The following is a 21,163-nucleotide window of genomic DNA, read 5'->3' as shown; positions in this document are numbered from 1 at the left end:
GTCAAGCACTGGTGATTACTGTTGTGAGAAAAGGACCAGTGAGGGAGAAGTATCTATCAGAGATGACTCCCAGGTGTCTGGCACTGGACGGAAGGTGGTGCTAGTCACCGAGAGAGGGGACACTGGAAAAGGGCCAGGTTTGGGGGCAAGGGAGATCATGAGAGTGATTTTGTATATGTCGAGCACAAGATGCCCTTAAAAACGTAGAAAGAAATATCAGGAAGCAACTAGATAGATGGGTCTGGTGAAACGAAAGCTGGGGATATGTATTTGTGGGTTCCATCTGTGTAGAGGTGGTCAATGAAGCCAGGGGAGTAGGAGAGATTACAGAGGGAAAATGTACAAAATAAGAAAAGGAGAAGGCCTGGGGCCAAGGCTTGAGGGCTCTGGTATTTAATGGCTGAATGAAGAACTATCAGAGAAAGAGAAAAAGAACTTCCCTAGACGTAAGAGGAAAACCAAGGAAGTACATAAGAGGAAAACCAAGGAAGTACGGCGCCATGGAAGCCCTGGCTAGGCAGTGTTGTAAGAAGTGACAATGGTCAGCGTCCAATGCTGCTGGAAGATTAAGTAAGATGACAATCTAACACAACCACTGGATCTAGTGACATTGGCAAGAGTGTGTGAGGGAGGCTAAAGCCAGACTGAAATGAATTGAGTGTGAGAGGAAAGCGATGAAATAAACTCATCGCATGAGCTCTGGCTCAACAGGCTAGGGGAGACAGGACAGTAGCGTAGGGGAAATGGAAATGGAGTCTGAGAGAGGGCTGTTTTCTATTTTTATTTTTAATGGAAAAAAATGAAGAGTGTTTAAAAGCCAACAGAAAGAATTTCCTAGAGAAATGTTCGCTATGAGGCCAGGGAGCGGGAAGGAGGGAGGATGACTTAGTAACTGGAACCTGAGGAGGGTGTCTGGGGTAAGTTCCGAGGCCAAGTGGAGGGACTGACCTCAGAGGAGAGGAAGGTAAACACCTCTGCTGTGAGGTGAGGGCAGACGGAGGGGTGGGAGTAGATGCTGGTATCTAGAACAGCCCTGTTGAAGGCTGTTCTTGCTATAAGGTGGAAGGTGAGGTCACTGGCTGAAAAGAAAAGATTTGAAATGGTCAGTGCAAAAAGAGGGTGAGTGGAGTAAGAGAAAAAGGGCCATGTCAAGGGCCATCTGAGGTGAGTGATCAGTAATTTACAGCGGACTCTGAGGATAACTTTTTTGCTATCTGAAGAAGCATATTGTCACCTTGGTTCACGTCCAACCGAGCCTTTGCCAGACTGTTTAACACGGAATGCTTGATTTTTGCTTTGAGGAATGAAAATTGAACAAGCAGACAGACAAGTAAATCCACTTTCAATTGATGAGTCAAACACTAGAATAAGTACAGTAAAGTTTCAAATAAATTTTACTAATCAAATTTAATCTAAGTATGTGACTAAGCTCTATTCTTTAAGTGAACTCTTGTTTCTTTCAAAATAGTTCTAGGAAATTTCACCCAAACCGATTCTTTAACATTACTTTATATCTACATAATAAGCAAAAATAAAAAATAAAATGACTAAAATGTAAATCTTACACTATATGTATAACAGAAGTTCTCTTTCTAGTGAATGTAGGCTAAATCTATTACAAAGATATCTCAATATTGGAAATTGTAAAAAATAAAAAGGTAAACAGTCATAATTTCAAATTTAGGCAAAGAACAATCAACACCAGAACATGGAAGTTATTTTTTTCCTACCATATTCACAGCACTTCTTTTTTCTAGTAGTATCCGAAATAAATTAGCTGTAATCTTATTATCATGGACGCCTTGCTCAAGGCCACGATTATCATCTTGCATGAGTCTTCGATCCATGATAACTTCAATCTGACCTAACAAACAAACAAACAAACAAAGCAACTGGGCAGGGTTATTTAATACAAACATTCATTGAGGATCATGGAAGTACAAGGCGTGGTCTCGACTACAGTTTCTCCTCCAGTCTGGGAGTCAGATCTATACAACCTGCTGTACCCTGGGCTTTCTCTCAATAATAGCTCAAAGCAGCTAGTACCAAGTCATAAAACAGGATTGTATTTCCCCTTTTCTTCATCAACATCTAGTAAAATCTGATAAAAAATTTAAAAATGGGACAAAACAGATCAAAATTAAAGTGAAACTTTAAAAAAAAAGAGTTAATTGAGTCCTCTAAAATTTTTAGTGGCAGCATTTGGAATTTAAAGATGTTTATGAGGTTCATTAGGAAATGCACAACACACGTGGAATAATAAGACAAATACAGATGAGTAGGATCTAAAAAGGATTTGAAATAAAATTTAAGTTACTTGATATGTGAAGTATCAAAGTATCAGAGTATGAAATTCTCTGAAGAAGCCCTAGGACGTGGAGGTGCCCACTACGCACCTGTCCCTCCCTGATATTATGTTAGTGGCATCACGACTGTCCTCTCTCCTCTAGCTCCAAAATGGGTCATGGCTGGGTCCTTCATTTGTTACGCAATGTTTCCACATCTCTGCTAGTTTACATTGTAAGCTAACGGTTAGATCATGAGATTACAAACTAAAAAAACAACAAAAAAAATCACCCATAGGCATATTTATATATTTAAGATCATACTACTATAAAAAATCCTAAAGTTATATTTACCTAAAAGTCTATGCATATTCATCCATCCATCCATTCATATTTGTTACTGTATTAAATGATCACTCGGCATAATAAGGGCAACACATGAGAGATTTTAATAACTATTACTCTTACATAGTCAAAACAACTCTGTTTAGTTTCTTTCTTCTCGGTTCAGGTATCCAGTATATAAAATTACCAGCGATAGTTAAAATTTTCATTGTCACTATGTCCATATTTTAGGAGACAACGCTCTAGAACTTGCTCCTCAGGTGCTGGGACTAAACGTCCCATGCCTATCTAGAGTTTGACCACTTCACCCCCAAATTAGCACATCAATCTCTTGGCAATTTCTGACTCTTCTCCCCGCCTCCAAATGCTAGTCCATATAATATGTGACACTTAGTAATTTCCTGGACTGTACTCAAACAGTTTTTATGTGTGTAGCTATTCAAACACTAGGGTATTTGGGTGTCTACAGCAGGGCCAAAGAAGCTTTATTTCTCAGCTCGTCTATGAGGGAAATGAAATAATACTAGTTGGTTCATGACTGCTTGAGTCCTAATGTCTAGTCCCCGATTTAGAGCCCAACTTTGAGAATTCAAGGCAGGGTTTAAAAATGGGTGGCTCAAGAGTCACCCCTGGCACAAAGATGTTTTATGTTTTGATTTTTAAAAAATTATGTCAACATTTACAGATTGGACAACTTCACACAAAATTCCAGACTTCTGGGCTCTTCTTCAAAAACAGAAAAATTTGGCAACGCTGGGCCCCTTTCCCCACGGCAACAATGAACTGGCTCTAAGCATTGGCCGCTCCACTGTACATGGGGAACATGCTTCCAGTTTGCTCAAGTCCCATCACTCCCTCCTGGATCCCTGACATGAGGCCATTAGTATTTCTATAACTGTATTCATGTCTTTACGGCATGATCTCATAATTCTGTCTAATGAAAGCCACAAAGAAAAATGAGAAGAAGTATGGTTTTTTGTGTGCAGATGTATAGAATGTATGTATATGCCTAATATAAAAAGCGGGTTTGTGACAAAGGAAACACCAGGCATCTGCACTCATTTATCATCTGCCTGGCTCCTTAAGGCATTTGTCTTATTAGCAACTCTTAGTATGACATAAAAATGATAATTAAATATATGTATTATAAAGGAGAAAAGCCTCATAACTGAAGGTTTTACAAAAATCAATCAGCATCTACTATCTATTTTCTCTTCCTCTTTATCTCATTCTCTCTTTTGGAGTCCTTAAAGTCGCATCTGTCACCTCTTTATCCCCATATCTGTATCATCTCTACTCCCTTTCTTCTTTTGGGTGGTAGCTCCCTAGAAGGTCGTGATTCAGAGAAGGACCTAGGTTTGAACTGTAATTTCCAACCTTTCAAACTTCAGCAAGTTCTCTAAACTTGCAGAGTCTGAGTTTCCATAGCCATTCAATCATGACAATGACAGAGCCTTCTGCAAACAATGCGCTATCAGAAGAGGTAAATTATCTTTAAAAACAATCCGTTTCTAGGGTCCCCATTCTTCATGTGAGGATTCAGGAAATTCATCATTTTATGTTATTCTCATAAAACTCAAAATTACGAACAGTTTGGTTCTCAAAAGAAGAAAGCTGGTGACTGGAGATGATAATTAATATATATGACCAACAGAAAAATTATGCACTTGGAACTGAAACTTAAAAGAGCAAAAAAGAATCTAAACAATACATACCACTTTTCAAACTTGAAACACCTAAAGACTGAGCAGAGAGCAGTGTCAAGCGATGCTCAGCATCCTGGATATACGCCATTGTAGTCATTGGATAGACATTTGCTTGAAGAGGCAATTTGCTCATCGTCATTCTAGGTTGAATCTATAAGACCAAACAATTCTCTTAAAAAAAAAAAAAAATCAAGTGATATTTACATATGTACTTTAAAAAAATTAGTATGACTACAGACAACTTTTCTTCCAATGAGAAAACGGTACAGCTTGCTTTCTTGTTCAAGGGAAGAACTAATTTAAAAATTAAAACATTCTTCAAAACAATATGAAGAAAAATCATGAGAATCCTAGAAAATAGTTTTTAAGTGAGAAAGGTAGAACTTGTCCAGATTTTTAAAAGTTGTATGCCTATTTAAATTCAGAATAAAACTCCTTCACAAGTCTTCTAGCTCTCCAATATTTGCATAAAACAAATTATAAAGGTATTAAGTATTCATTTCTCATCTAAATCTAACATCCTGCCTTTGAAATGAATGCTAAGCATAATAGGTCTCTATCCCCTTTCAAGAAATATCTCTTATAATGCTTGAATCAGTTTTAATAAATACCACAGATCTCTCCATCAAATCCTCTAACATATTACATTATAATAATCAAATGTATATTTATATTTAAAAACTATTCAATGCTTATTCTTCTTGTTTACTTTCAGTGTAGATAGTTCAAAATTCCTATTTTTCTTGGTCTAGCATCTGAACGCATCAAATACAACTCTAACTTTACTTTTTGAGAGAGACTGACAGTGCATTAAGCTAGTCTGGGTCAAGGAGACTCACCCAAACCTCCAGAGGAGACATCAAACAGAGATCCTATTATCAGGAATCTTATATCACATAAAAATGCCATCTCTTTTAAACTCATGCAAGTTTGACATGAAACTCAAGAAAAAGGAGAAATCCAAAGTTAACATAATAGTTAACATATGTTGAGTGCCCATTAACGCCAGGCACCGTAGTGGGTATTTCACAAACAAGATCTTTAATCTTCACAACAATCCTGCAGTATGTCCTTCAACTTACTGATTGTACTGAATAGTGTCTTCCCCAAATTCATGTTCACTCAGAACCTGTGAACGTGATTTTATTTTGAAATAGGGTCTCTGCAGATATAATTAAGTTATACTGGATTAGAGTGGGCTTTAATCCAATAACTGGTGTCCTTGTAAGAAGAGGGAAATTTGGATACAGAGACAGAAGGAGAACGTGTGACAGTAGAGGCAGAGATGGGAGTGATGTTCCCACAAAGCCCAGGGGTGTCAAGCGTTGCCTCAAACCACCAGAAGCTGGAAGAGGCAATTTCCCTAAAGCCTTTGGAGGGAGTGTGGCCCTGCTGCCACCTTGATTTTGGACTTCAGTGTCCAGAACTGTGAGGGAGTAAATTTCTGTTGTATTAAGCCACACGGTTTGTGGTAATTTGTATCACAGCTCACAGCCCTAGAAAATTAATAAACTGGTAAAGAAATAACTGTAAAATGTTTAAAAATGAAAAAAGAAAAGCTAGCTTGAAAGACTTCTCCATTTCTCCTTTCTAATCCTATCTTCTCACTCCAATTAACTCATATGCTTATAAAAAGGACACTTAAAATTGTCACAATTGTGTTGCTGTTACCTCACTTCCCACCTGTGGGTCTAGATTTCTAGCCTTGCTCAAGCACTACTTTTTCCAAGGCTTAAAAAATGGCCTATTTTAAAAGCAGAAATATTTAGGGTTTAGACTTTATAATATTTTCCTATTTATTCAAATGCTCTATCCTTGAAAAGAAAATTCACATTTTTTAATTCATTTTTACTAAGTATTTTTCATTCATACAAACACTCACACATGCAAATAACTGCTTTTGTAAGATTTTAAGAAAAGCTTTTCTTTTGTATACAAGGAAAATGAATCACCATAAAGTCGGGGCTTCATTTGAAAACCAAACAGCTGTAGTAGAATTAACATGTTAATTCAAAATGTCTGGTGCAATTTTTACACTTTTGGAAAAGGTTTAAATTTAACTTTTGCAGGAAATCGTAGAAGAGAAAATTATCACAATCCCTTCCACTCATCCCAGTTGAAAATCAGACAAAGTAAAAGCATTTGTTGTGAAATTATTTCTATTCATAGCCAGAAATTTTGAAAATGCAAATGTCTCAGAAATATGCTAATACTTTTAATAGTATTATTTCAAAGATATGTTGTCACACACATATACTCTGAATACAGAGATTTAGGTAACAATCGAAAGAGCTCATTAAACTAGAGACCTGACAATCCCAAAAATTTTTATGAATCAATTTTCTCATTACCATTTCAAACTATTTTGTGAAAATTTTGATTAAATATCCACCTACCCACATCTCTAAATAAATATGTTTGTATTTGTATGTCTATGTACACACATGTGTATGTGTATAAAGTACACACACACACACATATTGATAAAGAGAAGGAGTTTTCCTGAAATTTAAAAGAGCTCATTATTAGATCATACATTTAAAAATGTATATGGAATAAACTAAATATGCATAGACCAATTCCTTATGAGGAAAAGAAGATATAATCCTTCAATTCCTAATTATGTTTCCTTTCTATTAGATAAATTCATATATATTTTGGCATGAAGGCATTTAACATGCCTAATGGACACCAAATCTTCCTTTGAAAAAACAAATCCTTATAAATAGATGTTCTACAAAATAGTCTCTCAAATATTTGTTCTAACTTTGGAAATCTTATGAATGCAGAACCTACTAATGTCTGTTAAAATTCAGTTTTATTTTAGAAATAATTTGCAACCTAAGCATACTTTTCAAAGGATCCAAAATTAATTGGCCCATTACCATATATAAAAGCTACACACTAATATAACCATTACTCAGACATTTTAAAGGAAAATTACCTGGTATCCATTTAGGTCAGTATAAAATCTATTTTGGCTGTTTATGCTAGAAGAAATTCTCATTGCAATCTCACGGTTATATACTTTTCGGATGTCCACAATATTGGAAACTTCCACAGACTGTCCTTCTATTCCTAAATTTAAAAGAATATATATAGTAATAGAAAGAAATTAACTTGCACATATTTTCCTGTTTTCTACTTTCTATCTTCATCATCTCTCATACGCTAAACAATGTCACAATTCACCTCTTCTTTTTCTTTCTTTCTTTTTTTTTTTTCCTGGTGAGGAAGATTGGCCCTGAGTCAACATCTGTGCCAATATTCCCTTATTTTGTATACGGGACGCTGCCACAGCAGGGCTTGATGAGCGGGTGTGTAGGTCCATGCCCAGGATGTGAACCTGCGAACCCCGGGCTGCTGAAGCGGAGCGTGCAAACTTAACCATTACACCACTGGGCTGGCCACCTCCCCTTTTTTTTTGAATATGGGATAGCAGATAACACTTATTCAGGAGCACATATAACTCAACAGAAGGATGAAGAGGTTGGGATGAGACAGTAGATGAAATATAACATGCAAATGATTCTCCAATGAGCTCTAGAGGGGAAAGAGGACATTAAATGAGAAAAGGTCAGCCTCACTACAGGCCAGTCCACCTCTGGTCTGCACCGCCATTCCCAACAGAGTCATTCACGCCTACTTTACCATTCATTCTCTCCTTACACGTTGGAAATTATGAGCAGTGAATTTATACTCTGTTGGTTCAAGAGACAGTATATTATTGCCCATGATCTATATCTAGGAAAAGAGACAGGAGATCCAACGAGATGATTTATGGCTGAAACTGATATTACCATATTAGCATTTTGAAGTATAATCTGGAGAGCTCCCCAGAAGTTAAGTCAATTTTGATTGAGTTCTGTATATCTTAGCACTTCTTACTACAGAGTGATTCATTTTGCTCTTTGCTATATAAAGCAGAGGACAGCTTGAAAAAGTCCCAGATGTGTCAAACATTTTTTTTGAATAAGCCTAAAGTGTTTACTAATTTCTGTCATGCTACCCTAACTATATCTTCAGGTCCTCAGTGAAGCCTTGGGTCTATTTCAGAGATGGAGAGAGGAGTTATGAAGAAATCCAACACTCAGTACAGATCAAGTGTGTATAAGAGTTATTATAGGATCTTCTAAGAAAGAGAGCAATTAGGAAAGTGGTCAAAAGAAGAAAGACTGGCCCTAACCTATTTCATACAGCTGAAGGTTTCTGAGGTTCCAAGAACTTTGGGCACTTACCTGCAGTTGTTATTCATTACCCACCTCTCCTTACTTCTCACACACATCTGTCACTCTGTGCTGATAACCAGCACACTCTTTAGACAAACAGGGCTGTGTAAAGAAAAATGCGGAGGGGAAGAAAGGAGTAGGGAAGACTTTGTAGGAGCCAAGAAGAATCTCCAGAGCTTATAGAAGGTGACAGCAAAAACAGTTAAAGAAAGGAAGTTTGAATCTGTGGGATTTGTGGAAAAGAATGTAAATGTAGCTGGTCCAGGCACTACAGGTTTATGTGAAGAGTACACTAGAAATTATAAAACTAATAAAATGGTGACAATACTATATGGGCTCAAGCCTCCATCAACAGAATTTTCAGAATGCTCACTGAAGTTCTTTTCTGGTAGATGCTGCTTTTCCAACTCAACAACTTCTGTCAGAGCTGACTTCAGCTCCTTATGTGTTAACAAAGCTATGATGAGAATGATCCCCATGGGCGGGGGAAGGGAGTGTCTTTTTTTCCCTGCTTTATGGCCATAGTCTGAACCACTAACCTCTGCCAGTTAAATAGACACATACATTTCCTTCAGAGAACTACCAGAAGAACCTACCAAGATAGCTGATCCAAATATCTCCGCTACTATTGGGAAGTTAAAAAAAAAAAAGACACACACTGATAATAGAACAACAGCATTCTCTTCGAACTAGGAAACGTATTACTTTAAATGCAAACTTTCCTTTCGGTATGCTTACGTCAACCAGAATGTTTTTCTAAAACCAAATGAAATGTGTATGGAGTTTTAATAGACAAGCTTCTACAAATGAACCAAAGATGCCTCAAAACACAAAACATAGCACTAGGGATGAAAGTACTCACGTAGCATTACGGAGAACAGCAGATGACAAGTAAACTCTAATCTACTGGGAGCATTTGTAGATTTTTAGCACTACTTTAAGTTTTCTCCTCTCTAGATTGGATATTCTCTCAGGGGTCAACAGAATACATGAAATAAAGTCTTAACAAAGGAGAGCATCTTTAATTTCAATTCATGTATCTCTGGAAAACATTTACAAAAAAACAGGCTTCAAGAAAAAATTAATAATTTCACATTACCTCTAGCAACAATAAATTATTTCTGTTGAGAAAATCATCTTCCCCAATCTCAGTATTATGCTCAGATCCTGTTGTGGCAACAAACGCTTAAAGCTCCTTTAAAAAGAGCCTCTATGCCCATTCACAATTCAGCAAGACACTAATTTAAATTCTGTGCCAGGACAGACTTTTAAAATAAGATCAAACTTAATATACTTATTATGAACAAACCAAATAAAATCTAATGGTAATAAAAGCAAGAAAGTACCCTTGAGTTCTCAAACAGAATGTATTATTTCTTGAAGAAGAATATGTGTGAGGGAGATAGACGACTGCTAACTTGTCCTCTTCCGTGTCAAGAATTCCCTAAGGTATACCGTTTCCGAAGAAACTCAGGGGACTGAGGAGAGAACTCCCTGGGAAGCAGGGTACAACCCCAGTGGCCCTGTGGTCTGCTGGATCTTTGCAGTATGTGGCAGCAAAAGGTCCTTTAACAAAGTGGTTCTACCTGGGCATGGATGGCCAGAGCTTTCTAAGCCCCTCTTGTTCTTCTTCAATCCCGGGAAAGAAAATAGCTCCTACTTTACAAGATCAGTCCATGGGGGTGGAGGGAGGTGATATCATTTCCAGATTTCAACAAGAGAAATCAGTGCCCTCTTGCTGCTGACACCTCACACGCTGCCCCCTTGGAGAGAATGGAGATGATTTATGTTTATTAACACAGGCAATGCAAGGTAAAATTGAGCCAGTCCACAGGTGAAAAGCTGTAATAGAAGCCAAAGTCTTTCAGAACCCTGGAGATTTTTTTTTTTCTCTCCTAGAGCCTGTTAGCTTCTCACAGACACAGACTGTCTTACACGTCATCTTAGCATTCCAGTTTTGAACAACGTTTTGGGCACGTGGTAGGTGCTGAAGCACTATTAAACATCACTAGTGAGGATCTGAGAGGCTGTCCCTCATCATGCAGAAGTTAGCTGACATGGGAGGAAAGCAGACTGGGCTATGGATAAGGTTCAAATAGATGGAAAGATGAGGGAGTAAGTACTTTCATTTTGAGCAAACACATGCATGTTAGAATGTAAGCTCCTCAAGGATAGGGACCATGTCTTCTTTATCTTTGTTCTCAGCATGTAATAGATATATAATAAGTGTCCACTGAGTGAAGGGTGGCAGCTATATAGGGGAATAACAACAGTCAACAATTACTGAGTGCTTAGTATGAACCATATGCTTTACATATAATAACTCATTCAATCCTGACCCTAAGCTAGGAGGAAATTACTTGGGCTAGATCACAAGGCTGGCAGAACCAGGACTTAATCTCTCACCATCGTGCCTCACTGGCAGACCAACTCCAGGAGAAAGTTGAAGTTACTTTGGGACCAAAGATTGAAAGAAGCTTTGCAGTAACTCTAAGTAGAGAGAGATCTCCAGATTATTTTTAAAAAAGGAGAGAGGGGCACTGATCTGGGATCCGAGGTGCTGCAAGAGCTATTTCATTGAGTGAAAAAAATCAAGGGACAAGGCTTGTCAGAACCCCAAACTTCTTTACAACAATCCAAAAATCTCTTTTAAAATGTCACTGTCACTTCAGAAGCCAATAAAGTAATATATATTAAATATTAAAGACACATACCCTATTATCTCACTTAACTCCCCAAAATGAGCACTAATCATAAGCACAAGCATGTTCACTGCACACCGGCGCCAAGAGTAAAAAGACAGGAAAACACACTAGATATCCGTCAACAGGCAAATGAATAATAAAACCAGGTACACCCAAATTATGGAATGCTGTGCAGCAAAGAAAAGAATGAGGTAGCTTTCTCTGAGCCGGCAGAGAAAGATCCAATGAAAAATTTACAGTATTTGTATAGTATGATAAATTTTACAGTGAAAACAGACACAAACATAATACTATACATTTCTAGATGCTGTGTGTGAGACAGAGAGAGCAGGGATGTGTACTACCTCTCTTGAGTGGTGGATGGGGCCAACCACAGATTCCAGAGGGATTTTACCTTGTATCTGTAATGTGCGAAATTTTTGTCAAAAGAATGTGTGTGTGTGTGTGTGTGTATAACTTGTATTTGTATACATAAAAATAATTTTAAATATTTTTAAAAGAAGAATATTTTCTAAGAAGGCCAGGAAAAAATGAAATTAAGCAGGCAAGGGGTCAGGGTCCGGGAGCATCACCCGGATTTTGTTCCTTTGCACCAGTCTTAAGGAAACCAAGAAGCGTCCTCCTTCAAGTGGAGAGAAAAACTGGAGGGCATCTCCTCTGTGTCTGAAAGAAGAGGTGGAGGAAACATCCAGAAGGGTGTAAATGACTCTGAGTAATGCGGATGGAAAGCCTGAAGTCATGGCTCTGAGCAGCAACTGATGGCCTTTGGAGAATCCTAGGTGTCATTTCCTCTGCAAAATCTACTCTCTGCACCTGTTAGCTCATTATAAAATCTATGTAAACAGCCTAATTCAGCCCCGAACTGCAGAATTTCAGAGGGTCCAATCCTCTCCACCTCTCTAGATCACCTGATTCCAGCAATTTTGAAATGCAAAGTATACTTTTCCAAAGAATATACCTGATAAATCAGACACCACTCTCACCACACTCAAATGGTTACAGGAATGAGAAGCAGCAGCTTGGGAGAAAGAGCAAAAGAGAGCCTCTCTCTTACTCCAGCAAGAATCCAATATCCTATTAGTGGCATTCAGTGTGTGATTAGGACAAGTCATTAGATCAAATGGAATAATAGTAACCGGCCCACACCCACGTAGGACAATTAAAAGTGATGGTGAGAATCCTAACACAGGTGTTTAAGCCTTCAAACAAAAGTTTAATTGAAATGTGCATAGACAGAAAATCATATAAAATAAATCCTCAAAAAATCTGTCTAAGATTCAAAGCAAGGTCTTCAGTGAGTGTCCTTAAAATGTGGACTCTTGGGCAAAAATGGAACCCTGCTATGTATTGTTGTCCTCATCCCTTTTCCTTCAATCTGTGTCTAAACAGAGAGGGTGACTGAGCCATCGACTCAAAGCAGAAGTAGGACAGTAATAGCTGTCATGAAAAACCAGGGCTTGTAATTTTGAATAGCTCACGTCCAATTTTGGGAGTATTTTGTTTAGTATTTAAATCGTCAAAAATAAAAAAATATCTTTCCCATTATGTACTTACTTTTGTGACATTGTTTTTGTGAACTTATCCAACTTAACTGGGATTTGACACTTATGGCTATTAATTAATACACACTTAGTTCAATACATACACTTAAATGACAATTCTCACAACAATGATAAATTTAGTAGGTCAACATGGAGATGATGTTTCTAAAAAGCAAATAGAGGGCCGGCCCCGTGGCTTAGTGGTTAAGTGCACGCGCTCCGCTGCTGGCGGCCTGGGTTCGGATCCTGGGCGTGCACTGACACACCGCTTCTCTGGCCATGCTGAGGCCGTGTCCCACATACAGCAACTGGAAGGATGTGCAGCTATGACATACAACTATCTACTGGGGCTTTGGGAGAAAAACAATAAAAAAAAAAAAAAAAAGCAAATAGAGCTGGCCCTCTATATCCACAGGCTCCGCATCCATGGAGTCAACAACCGTGGATCAAAAGGCTACAATGGTTGCGTCTGTACTGAACATATACAGACTTCTTTTTCTTGTCGTTATTCCCTAAACAATACAACAGCTATTTGTATAACATTTACACTGTATTAGGTATTATTAGTAATCTAGAGATGACTTAAAATATACAGGAAGAAGTGCATAGCTTATGTGCAAATACTACACCATTTTATATAAAAGACTTGAGCATCCACAGGTTTTGGTTTTAAGTGGGTGGAGGGTGTCCTGGAACCAATCTCCCTCGGATAGTGAGGGATGACTGTATTATCATGACTATATTTTTAAAAACTGTACTCATATCTGAAAGTACAAAGAATAAAAATGGTAATAATTCCCACAATCAGATGACCCTTTTTCCAGGTTAACTTATTCAACTTATCATCCGTTATAACATCTAATTTATCCTCTGAGGTGCTTGCTGATTTCCAGGTCTGTAAATTTCGCATTGATTATTTCTCCACAAGTAAAAATTTTAACATCTGCTTCATGAAAACAAATTTTAGTAAATTTCATTCCAAGTCTCAAATTTAAGAAAATGATGATGTACCACTTTGTTTTATTTATAAAGCACTAGATAAATAACTACCACTATTTACTGATCAATATATGACCTAGGCACTAGTCTACATATTTTATGCTTTTCATTTCAGTAATTCTCACAATGACATAAAAATAAATGCATAATAGGAAAGGTATAGCATTTTGATCATACGGATTGCAAATTTTGGTAAAAGATTACACCAATTAAGCATGATATACTTGAGAAGGCTAACAGGTTTTTTGAAAGCTCTGCTTTGGAGGGAACACAACATCTACATCAGTGACATTTTTTTAATCCAAAACAGACAAGGTCTAACTAAATCCCTCCCCTGGAAGGTGAACACAACAGCTTACAACTCGAAAGCTTTCAGTCACCTTTCCCACAATCCAGGCCTGTGTTGGTCTGGGACAGGGAGGGAAGAACACAGGAATAATCGCGATGGTCTGTCTGCATACGCTCCACACTGACAGTCATTCTGAACTACTGCTACTTTCTGTTCTTGCAAACATGCTCTTTTCTAAGGCGCCTTTAGGCAGGAAACTCAGATTCCGTATATTCTCATTCCTCAAGCTGATCTGCCTGAAACAGACCCGCCACGGAGGCATGTGGGTCTTCTTTTTCTTTTTGTACCACACTTTCACTATTCCTTCTCCCAACTTACAAAAAACGAAAAAAGCAGCAGCATACCCTCACCCACCCTAACTCCAGTGGGGGCTGAACAAAGACAATTTGAAATATTGGTGTCTGACTGAACTTTAATTACTGGGGAACAAATATTTTTGTAAAACACATGGTTTCCAATTGTTTGCTTTCAACAGAATTAAAGGTGTACCTAATCAAGTTGTCAAGCAGTAGATCACTAAAAATAATTGAATAAAATTAATGTTTGACAATAGATCACTCTGATTTACAGAATATAACTCAGAAGGAGTTCAAGAAATTGAATGACATTCCTGTAACAAAACTCCTTCTATTCTCACCTACTTATTTATTTACAACATTCTTTTGCCTTACATTTATGAAAATAAAAAGTAAGAATAAAATCGATGCTGAAACCAACCTCAAATAAAATAACATTCACCAATGGATATGTGAACATTTAGTAGTACAAAGGGTACAATCCATCTCATTGAGAGAAATGTTTCCATTAAGGTTTATAAAATAAATGATTGAAATGGTAATACATTTAGATTGTTTTCATCCATTGTATACTATTAATAATTTTTATAACTCAATCCAGAAGAAATTTAATACCTCGAGTTTTAGGATGCCAGAATTTTAAAATTTAAATTTATATACACATACATATATTTCTTTCTAAAGAGTAATGACAGGTTGACCAATAACAAGACCCTCAAATATAAAAATGTTACATTAAGATAAAATTCTGTGGGGGAAGTAGAATGGAAATATGAGTTTAAGGAGAAAATAATGACGTGAAATTTGACTGTTGAAAAGCTTGTTCAGGCTTTTAAACAATGCATAATTTAGTATTAAATCGCTACCCATTGGATAGGCTTATTTTAAAATGTCAATATTTACAATATGCCAAAAATAACATCTTTTGCAATTTAAATGTATAAAGAAAAACTAGATGTCAACTTAAAAATATGTAATGGACACAGAGTTCTTCAAATTCTTATAGGAACAAGGGAATTTGATCTAATCAACCCCACTTCATGCTTTGTGATATTCTTTTCCTTCTTTCTGCCCATTAAAATAACATTTCTCCAAGACCTATTATCTCAATAACTCACTTCCTTGATCATACCTTTCCAACGGCCCCACTCCTCAATGACCACTCTCTCTCAGAAACACTTATTATCTAACTCATCTGGCTCACACATCTTCTTAAGGAGATACAACACTTAGCATGTGCTGGGCTTTACGCATATCAACTCAGTTAAACCTCCAACACTCCTATGAAAAAGTAGACTCTATTATTGTCACCATTTTCACGATGATGAAACCAAGGCCAGATAGGTAATAACTTGCACAAAGTCAAACAGCTGGTAAGGGCAGAGCTGGGAATGAAATGCAGGTGGACTGACTCCGGAGTCTGAGCTCTTAACCATCACACGTCCCCTTATGTTTCCCATCCCTGAGCCCTTCATCTGAGTTTAGAACAACACACATTTGTGGGGGATGCTGTTTCCCTGCTAAGAGCTATGCCTTCAATGCAACAGCTGCTGTCAAACAGCCCCCAAGATAACCTCTGAGTTCTGAATTTGTGTAACCAGAATGTGCCTATAGGCCCTTAAAATAACCTCTTTCATGCCGGTAGGGAATAATCAGATTCGACACATAGCTACTTATTTCAATTTTTAAAAGTTCCAATTAACAGGAAAAAAATCCTGAGCAGTCAATTGCATATTATGATATTCCAAAAATGTTTTAATTACCTAAGGCTGCCTAGCCATAACTTACTTAATGCTTTTTACTCTTAAACTAAATATGGAATGTAGTCTTGGGAAAAAATGAGAGACTGATTGCAAACTATTTTAATATCCTCATGAATCTTTTTATGGAAATAAAAACAACTTCAGTGGAGCTCTGAGACCTTGTTTACAAGGGGAAGGACTCCAGGGATGGGAGCCCCAGATTCAAGCGTCCTTAGGAGATGAATTTAGAAGCAGGGAGTCAAGCACCAGAGAGACTTTGTGTGATACTAAGTTTTGTGAAGACTCTTCATGATTATACTGAATTGACCATCTAGTCTTTCTATAGTTTAAGAAACCAAGTCCCTAAGAAATTAAAGGACAAACTCAAGGTCACTCCAGTTTGCTTAGAGGTGAAGTTAAGGATTCAGATCTCTAATTCCCAATGTGATTCTCTTATATGTTTAACTAGATGAAGCTCATTTCGACTTTCTAAAAGTCAAGGGACATGTTATGAATCCAATTTAGGTTACGTACTCCAAACAGGAAAAAATGAAGCAATCTCTCGTTGATTGCCAAATATGCCCATGCAAGGAAATTATCAGTCAGTCAAAGGAAAGTCTTTCCTTTCATACTTTTTGATGGCAGTTCATTACATCTTACCTCCAGGCTACTTGCTTTCTTTCAGAGAGATCCATTACATACAGTACTCATAACATGTTGATGGAAAATAGGCAAAAGTATTGCATTTAAGATATTTCTCCTAAGGGCAGAAACATGGTTTACACACACATACTCATTCACTTACAAACACCTGCCTAGGCGAATACAGTCCTGGGGCGGGGGAAACCTTAAAGGCATATATTACAACAGATCTGAAACCTGAACCTTGTGCCAGTAAAAATGTAGATGACACATTGGTAACCCATAGCAACCTAATTCTTCAAAGTAGCTGCTGATGTCAGAAAACCAGGGCACCAAAGTCTAATAATTACAGCTCTGAAGACAAATGAAGCCACAGCTAGCAAATGTCACTTACTGATCATTATGTCACTGCAATGTATGTACTTTTTGTGACAGTACAATATCAAATACTACATATGGGGATACAGGGGCTTTTGCATGTATCATATTTTATCTTCTAATCCAAGATTAAGGACAAAAGCTAAAGTAGCCTATTTGGCAACACTTAAAGCTTCAATCTAATGAAAGATGATCACACTACAAGAAGAATTAGTCCCCACTTTTCCCACCTTTTCCTCCAGAAAAATGTTATTTTCTGCAAACTAAATAATCTTTTAGAAATCCTAAAATAGTTCCAAAAGGGCATTTCATTAAATTATGGTTGCCATAAAATGGATTTCTTATTTAACTTGATAAAAGGCAAAGCATTATGTTTCATTAGAAATCTCTAGGGGCCGGCCCCGTGGCTTAGCGGTTGAGTGCGTGTGCTCAGCTGCCGGCGGCCCGGGTTCGGATCCCGGGCGCCCACCGACCATGCTGAGGCGGCGTCCCACATACAGCAACTAGAGGGATGTGCAACTATGATGTACAACTATTTACTGGGGCTTTGGGAAGAAAAGGCGGAAAAAAAAAAAAAAGGAATCTCTAAAACCACTCTGATCTTTTGGAGCTTTTGAAGCTAGTGAGCACAAGATTTCCTCTAATTTAATATTTCTAGAACTCTTTTGAATGTAATGTCTGAACAATAGGAAAGGAAAAATACAGAGTTTTTTAATAGCTTAAAGGATGTTAAGAGAGAGACTCTAAACTGCACCTCTTATTATTTTCAGAATCTGGAGAGAACACAAATAGAGAAACTCAAGTCAAACACCAAACCAAGAACAAAACCAGAAGTTGGGTTGAACCCAGGCCTCTCAACTCAGTTTGTTTCAAAATCAATAATGACCACACAGTTTATAGAATTTAAGAAGTGTTGTTTGATCTTTGTTCTTGATTTTGTTTTCTCCCAAAGCTTATTTTGGGCAAAAGTTATTTTGGGGAGAAAAGAGTCAAATAGTAACTGAAAAAGAGATTGAGGAATTTAAGGATATTTTGTCAGGTTTGCATTACCTTAGTTTTTTAAAAGAATGTTTCAAGTAAACTGAATTTGAAAGGTTTAATATAAATAGACACTCAATAAAGACAGACAATCCATATTGTTAACTCATTTTCTGTTTCTTTACCCTTGTTGCTGAGAGATGATAAAATCTTTTTATATAATTAACTGGTTTAGTCAACTAATACAATTACAGTATGTAATCATAAAATATGAATCATCTCTCTCTCCCAACCCCCACTTCTTTCTGGATTATAATTTGGTACTAACAATATACAGGCTCTAGTCATTAATACTCATTCAAATAATGGTATTTTGTCAATTTAAAGGAGGAAAAATTAGCATATATTCAAAAATAGTTTAATAAGTTAAATTTGAGAATAGATATTTTTGTTATTTTAAGAAATATTAAATAAAAGCCAATCTACAAAAGCATGGAAGCTGGCTAAAGTTTTCTTTGGACCTAAGACGAAAAGTTACATTCTGTCTATGCACTTTGATCAATCACCCAGATGCCTGGTTTACATGAGGCCAAATTTTAAAACATCAAAGAGCTTTCAAGTATTTCTCAGTACAGATGCTGTGGCACAGCATAACCAAACCCATTTCAGGTAGTTTGAACGCTTAGAGTCAAACACCCTGAAGACTCCACATCTCTGTCACAGGTCTCGATTAGTGATTTAATTAAAACTCCAATGAGCCAGGATCCAGCCAACCTGAGTTCTCATCAATGGTGGGTGTGAAAGAAAAGAACAGATGGAAGTGGGTCACAAAGGCTACTGAGAAAAGGCTCCATCTCCACAATTGGGCTTGTTTTTTCCAGGAGGGAGATTAGATAAGAGGGGCTCAAATACATACATGGGAGAGTACATAGTTTGGAAGAAAGCCTTTCAGGTGATCTGGTGTCTCCATCTCCCACCAACTACTTTCATGTTGGAAAAAAAAATAAACGCTCTGGGCTTGAGAAAGCAAAAAGAAAGATTGATACATCACTTAGAATAGTTACAAACCCCGGTTTCAGGTTCAATTCAGGCAAGTACAGTGAAATTCATCTGGAGAAGCACTCCAAGTTAACTTTGCATTATACCTAATTTACTTATCTGTCATTTCCCACAAACTTCTGAAGCTTTCTGCTTTCAAGCTCCAAAAATCTAACATCAGGAAAAAAATACTTCAGCCCAAGTTTATTCCACTCACTGAAACATCCAGAGGCAACTTGAAGTCTGCATACTTACTTTGTTATTATTATTTTTGTTAAGCTAATACTCTTAAGTGTGCCGTTCAGAGCAATTTCTCTTCCTTAACCGACTAAGTAGAGAATCAGCACCACCACCTTGGAGGACCAGACTCAGCTAAATCTCGGTGGCCCCTGCACCTGCTCAAGGGCTATTAGTCAGCCACTGGGCACTTTGGATTGTCCAGTGGGGGACAGGCAGAGAGGAGGAGAGGAGAAAAGACAGGCATTTAGTTCTGATGACTGGGTGTTTGTTGGAATAAGTAAACAGGCAAGTCAGAGCCTATTAATTTCCAAATCGACCACTGAAGCATGATGGCAATCTAAGCTTACAGACACAGCAGCAGAAGAGGGCCCTCTAATTTATAGAAACCATGCTCCGATATGAGATCCAGATCCCCTAGACAACCCAAGAAACATCAGAAGCTGCTGTGACAGCAACAGAAGCAAATAAAAGCAAAAGCTTATTTATACTTGATTGAGAAGCTGGAATTTTCTGATGAACAGCTTCAGTATTTATTCTGAGACACTGCCTATCCCCAAATATAACTGATGAAAAACAGTGGTAAACCAAGCTTGATGACATAGGTCTGTGCCAAAGTATGTGCCATGTTGTACTTAAGGAAAAACTTTTCCATTAAAAAAACAATAGTTTTAAGCAAATTTAAAAGTAGATAAGTGCACCTCCTGTATGATAATGCTATTTTCTACTCATAAAATGCTATCTTTGGCCATAGCTGAAAATGATGTTAAACATAGCTCTCAGAGATGTTAAACAATGGCTTATACAAGAGTAGGAAGGGATGGTCAGAAATACTGTTCTTGACTTTCTAGAGGTTTTGAGAAACTCAATAAAAGATTATTTCAGAACTACCAAATTTCTTGTGGGTAGCAAAGTAATTGCAGATAACTGTAGAAGTCACATTTAGGACACAAAGTTAGTGTCTAGTATGATTTTTCCCACCTTCCAGAAGACCTTTTACTTCTTGATTCAACCTATGAATCATAGGTTATTCTGAAAACATATTACATTATCATCAAAGAAGTGGTATGAGAAAGTTTGTCCATACCTTAAATTCTAACAACAGACAAACATTAATGAAATTTTAAGTTAAAAAAAATTAAATAAAAGCAAAATTAAATTTAGACACCAAAATTAGAAAACTGAACTTCAGCTAAGAAATTCCCTGAACATAGTATCCTTAGCTTCCTCACAATTACCTAAAAAGTAAACAGTCCCTGTCCATACATTTTATCGTTAGTTTGTGAAGTGCTAAGATTCAGGGAAAGAACAGTTTTCCTTTTCTAATTTTTTCAGCTTAGAAAATTTAAAGCAAACAGCAAGAAAAATTTAGAGTGGTGTTTTTATGAGGTCCTTTTCTAAGAGAGTTGATACCATGGTAAACGGTCTGGTTACTAGGATTAAATTTGTGGTTGGAAAAGTACTCCATTCTAAAAACACTGAATTTAAAACCAATCAACATAACTGTACAATTCTGAAAGCGTTTGGGAACCACAGCTCCACCCAGATCCTACGGAAGGACCAGTGCCAGGGCCCACAGTTAAGCTCCTGTAGGAATCAAAGGCTATTTCCTATCACTTGGTTAATAAAGGTGCTGCTCAATACTGTCTTAAAGCAATAAACAATAGCCTGATTTTATACTCTAAAAGCTAAA

The 21,163-nt window shown here is 37.2% G+C and overlaps 1 protein-coding gene across 1 annotated transcript in view; it reads right to left on the bottom strand.

The window, feature by feature from the left end:
- MAN2A1 (mannosidase alpha class 2A member 1) overlaps positions 1-21,163 on the bottom strand; it is a 163,746-nt gene that overhangs the window by 18,107 nt on the left and 124,476 nt on the right. Inside the window, exons 17-19 of the mRNA XM_058538311.1 lie at positions 7,281-7,414; positions 4,346-4,487; positions 1,731-1,864 (exon numbers count right to left, since the gene is read on the bottom strand). Of these exons, the coding sequence (XP_058394294.1) occupies positions 1,731-1,864; positions 4,346-4,487; positions 7,281-7,414 (410 nt within the window). The remainder of the gene's footprint in view (positions 1-1,730; positions 1,865-4,345; positions 4,488-7,280; positions 7,415-21,163) is intronic.

Source organism: Diceros bicornis, chromosome 1 (assembly GCF_020826845.1).
Source record: "Diceros bicornis minor isolate mBicDic1 chromosome 1, mDicBic1.mat.cur, whole genome shotgun sequence".
NCBI lineage: Eukaryota > Metazoa > Chordata > Mammalia > Perissodactyla > Rhinocerotidae > Diceros > Diceros bicornis.
Note: the sequence above shows the minus strand (reverse complement) of the source record. Positions and strands in the feature narration are given on the sequence as shown.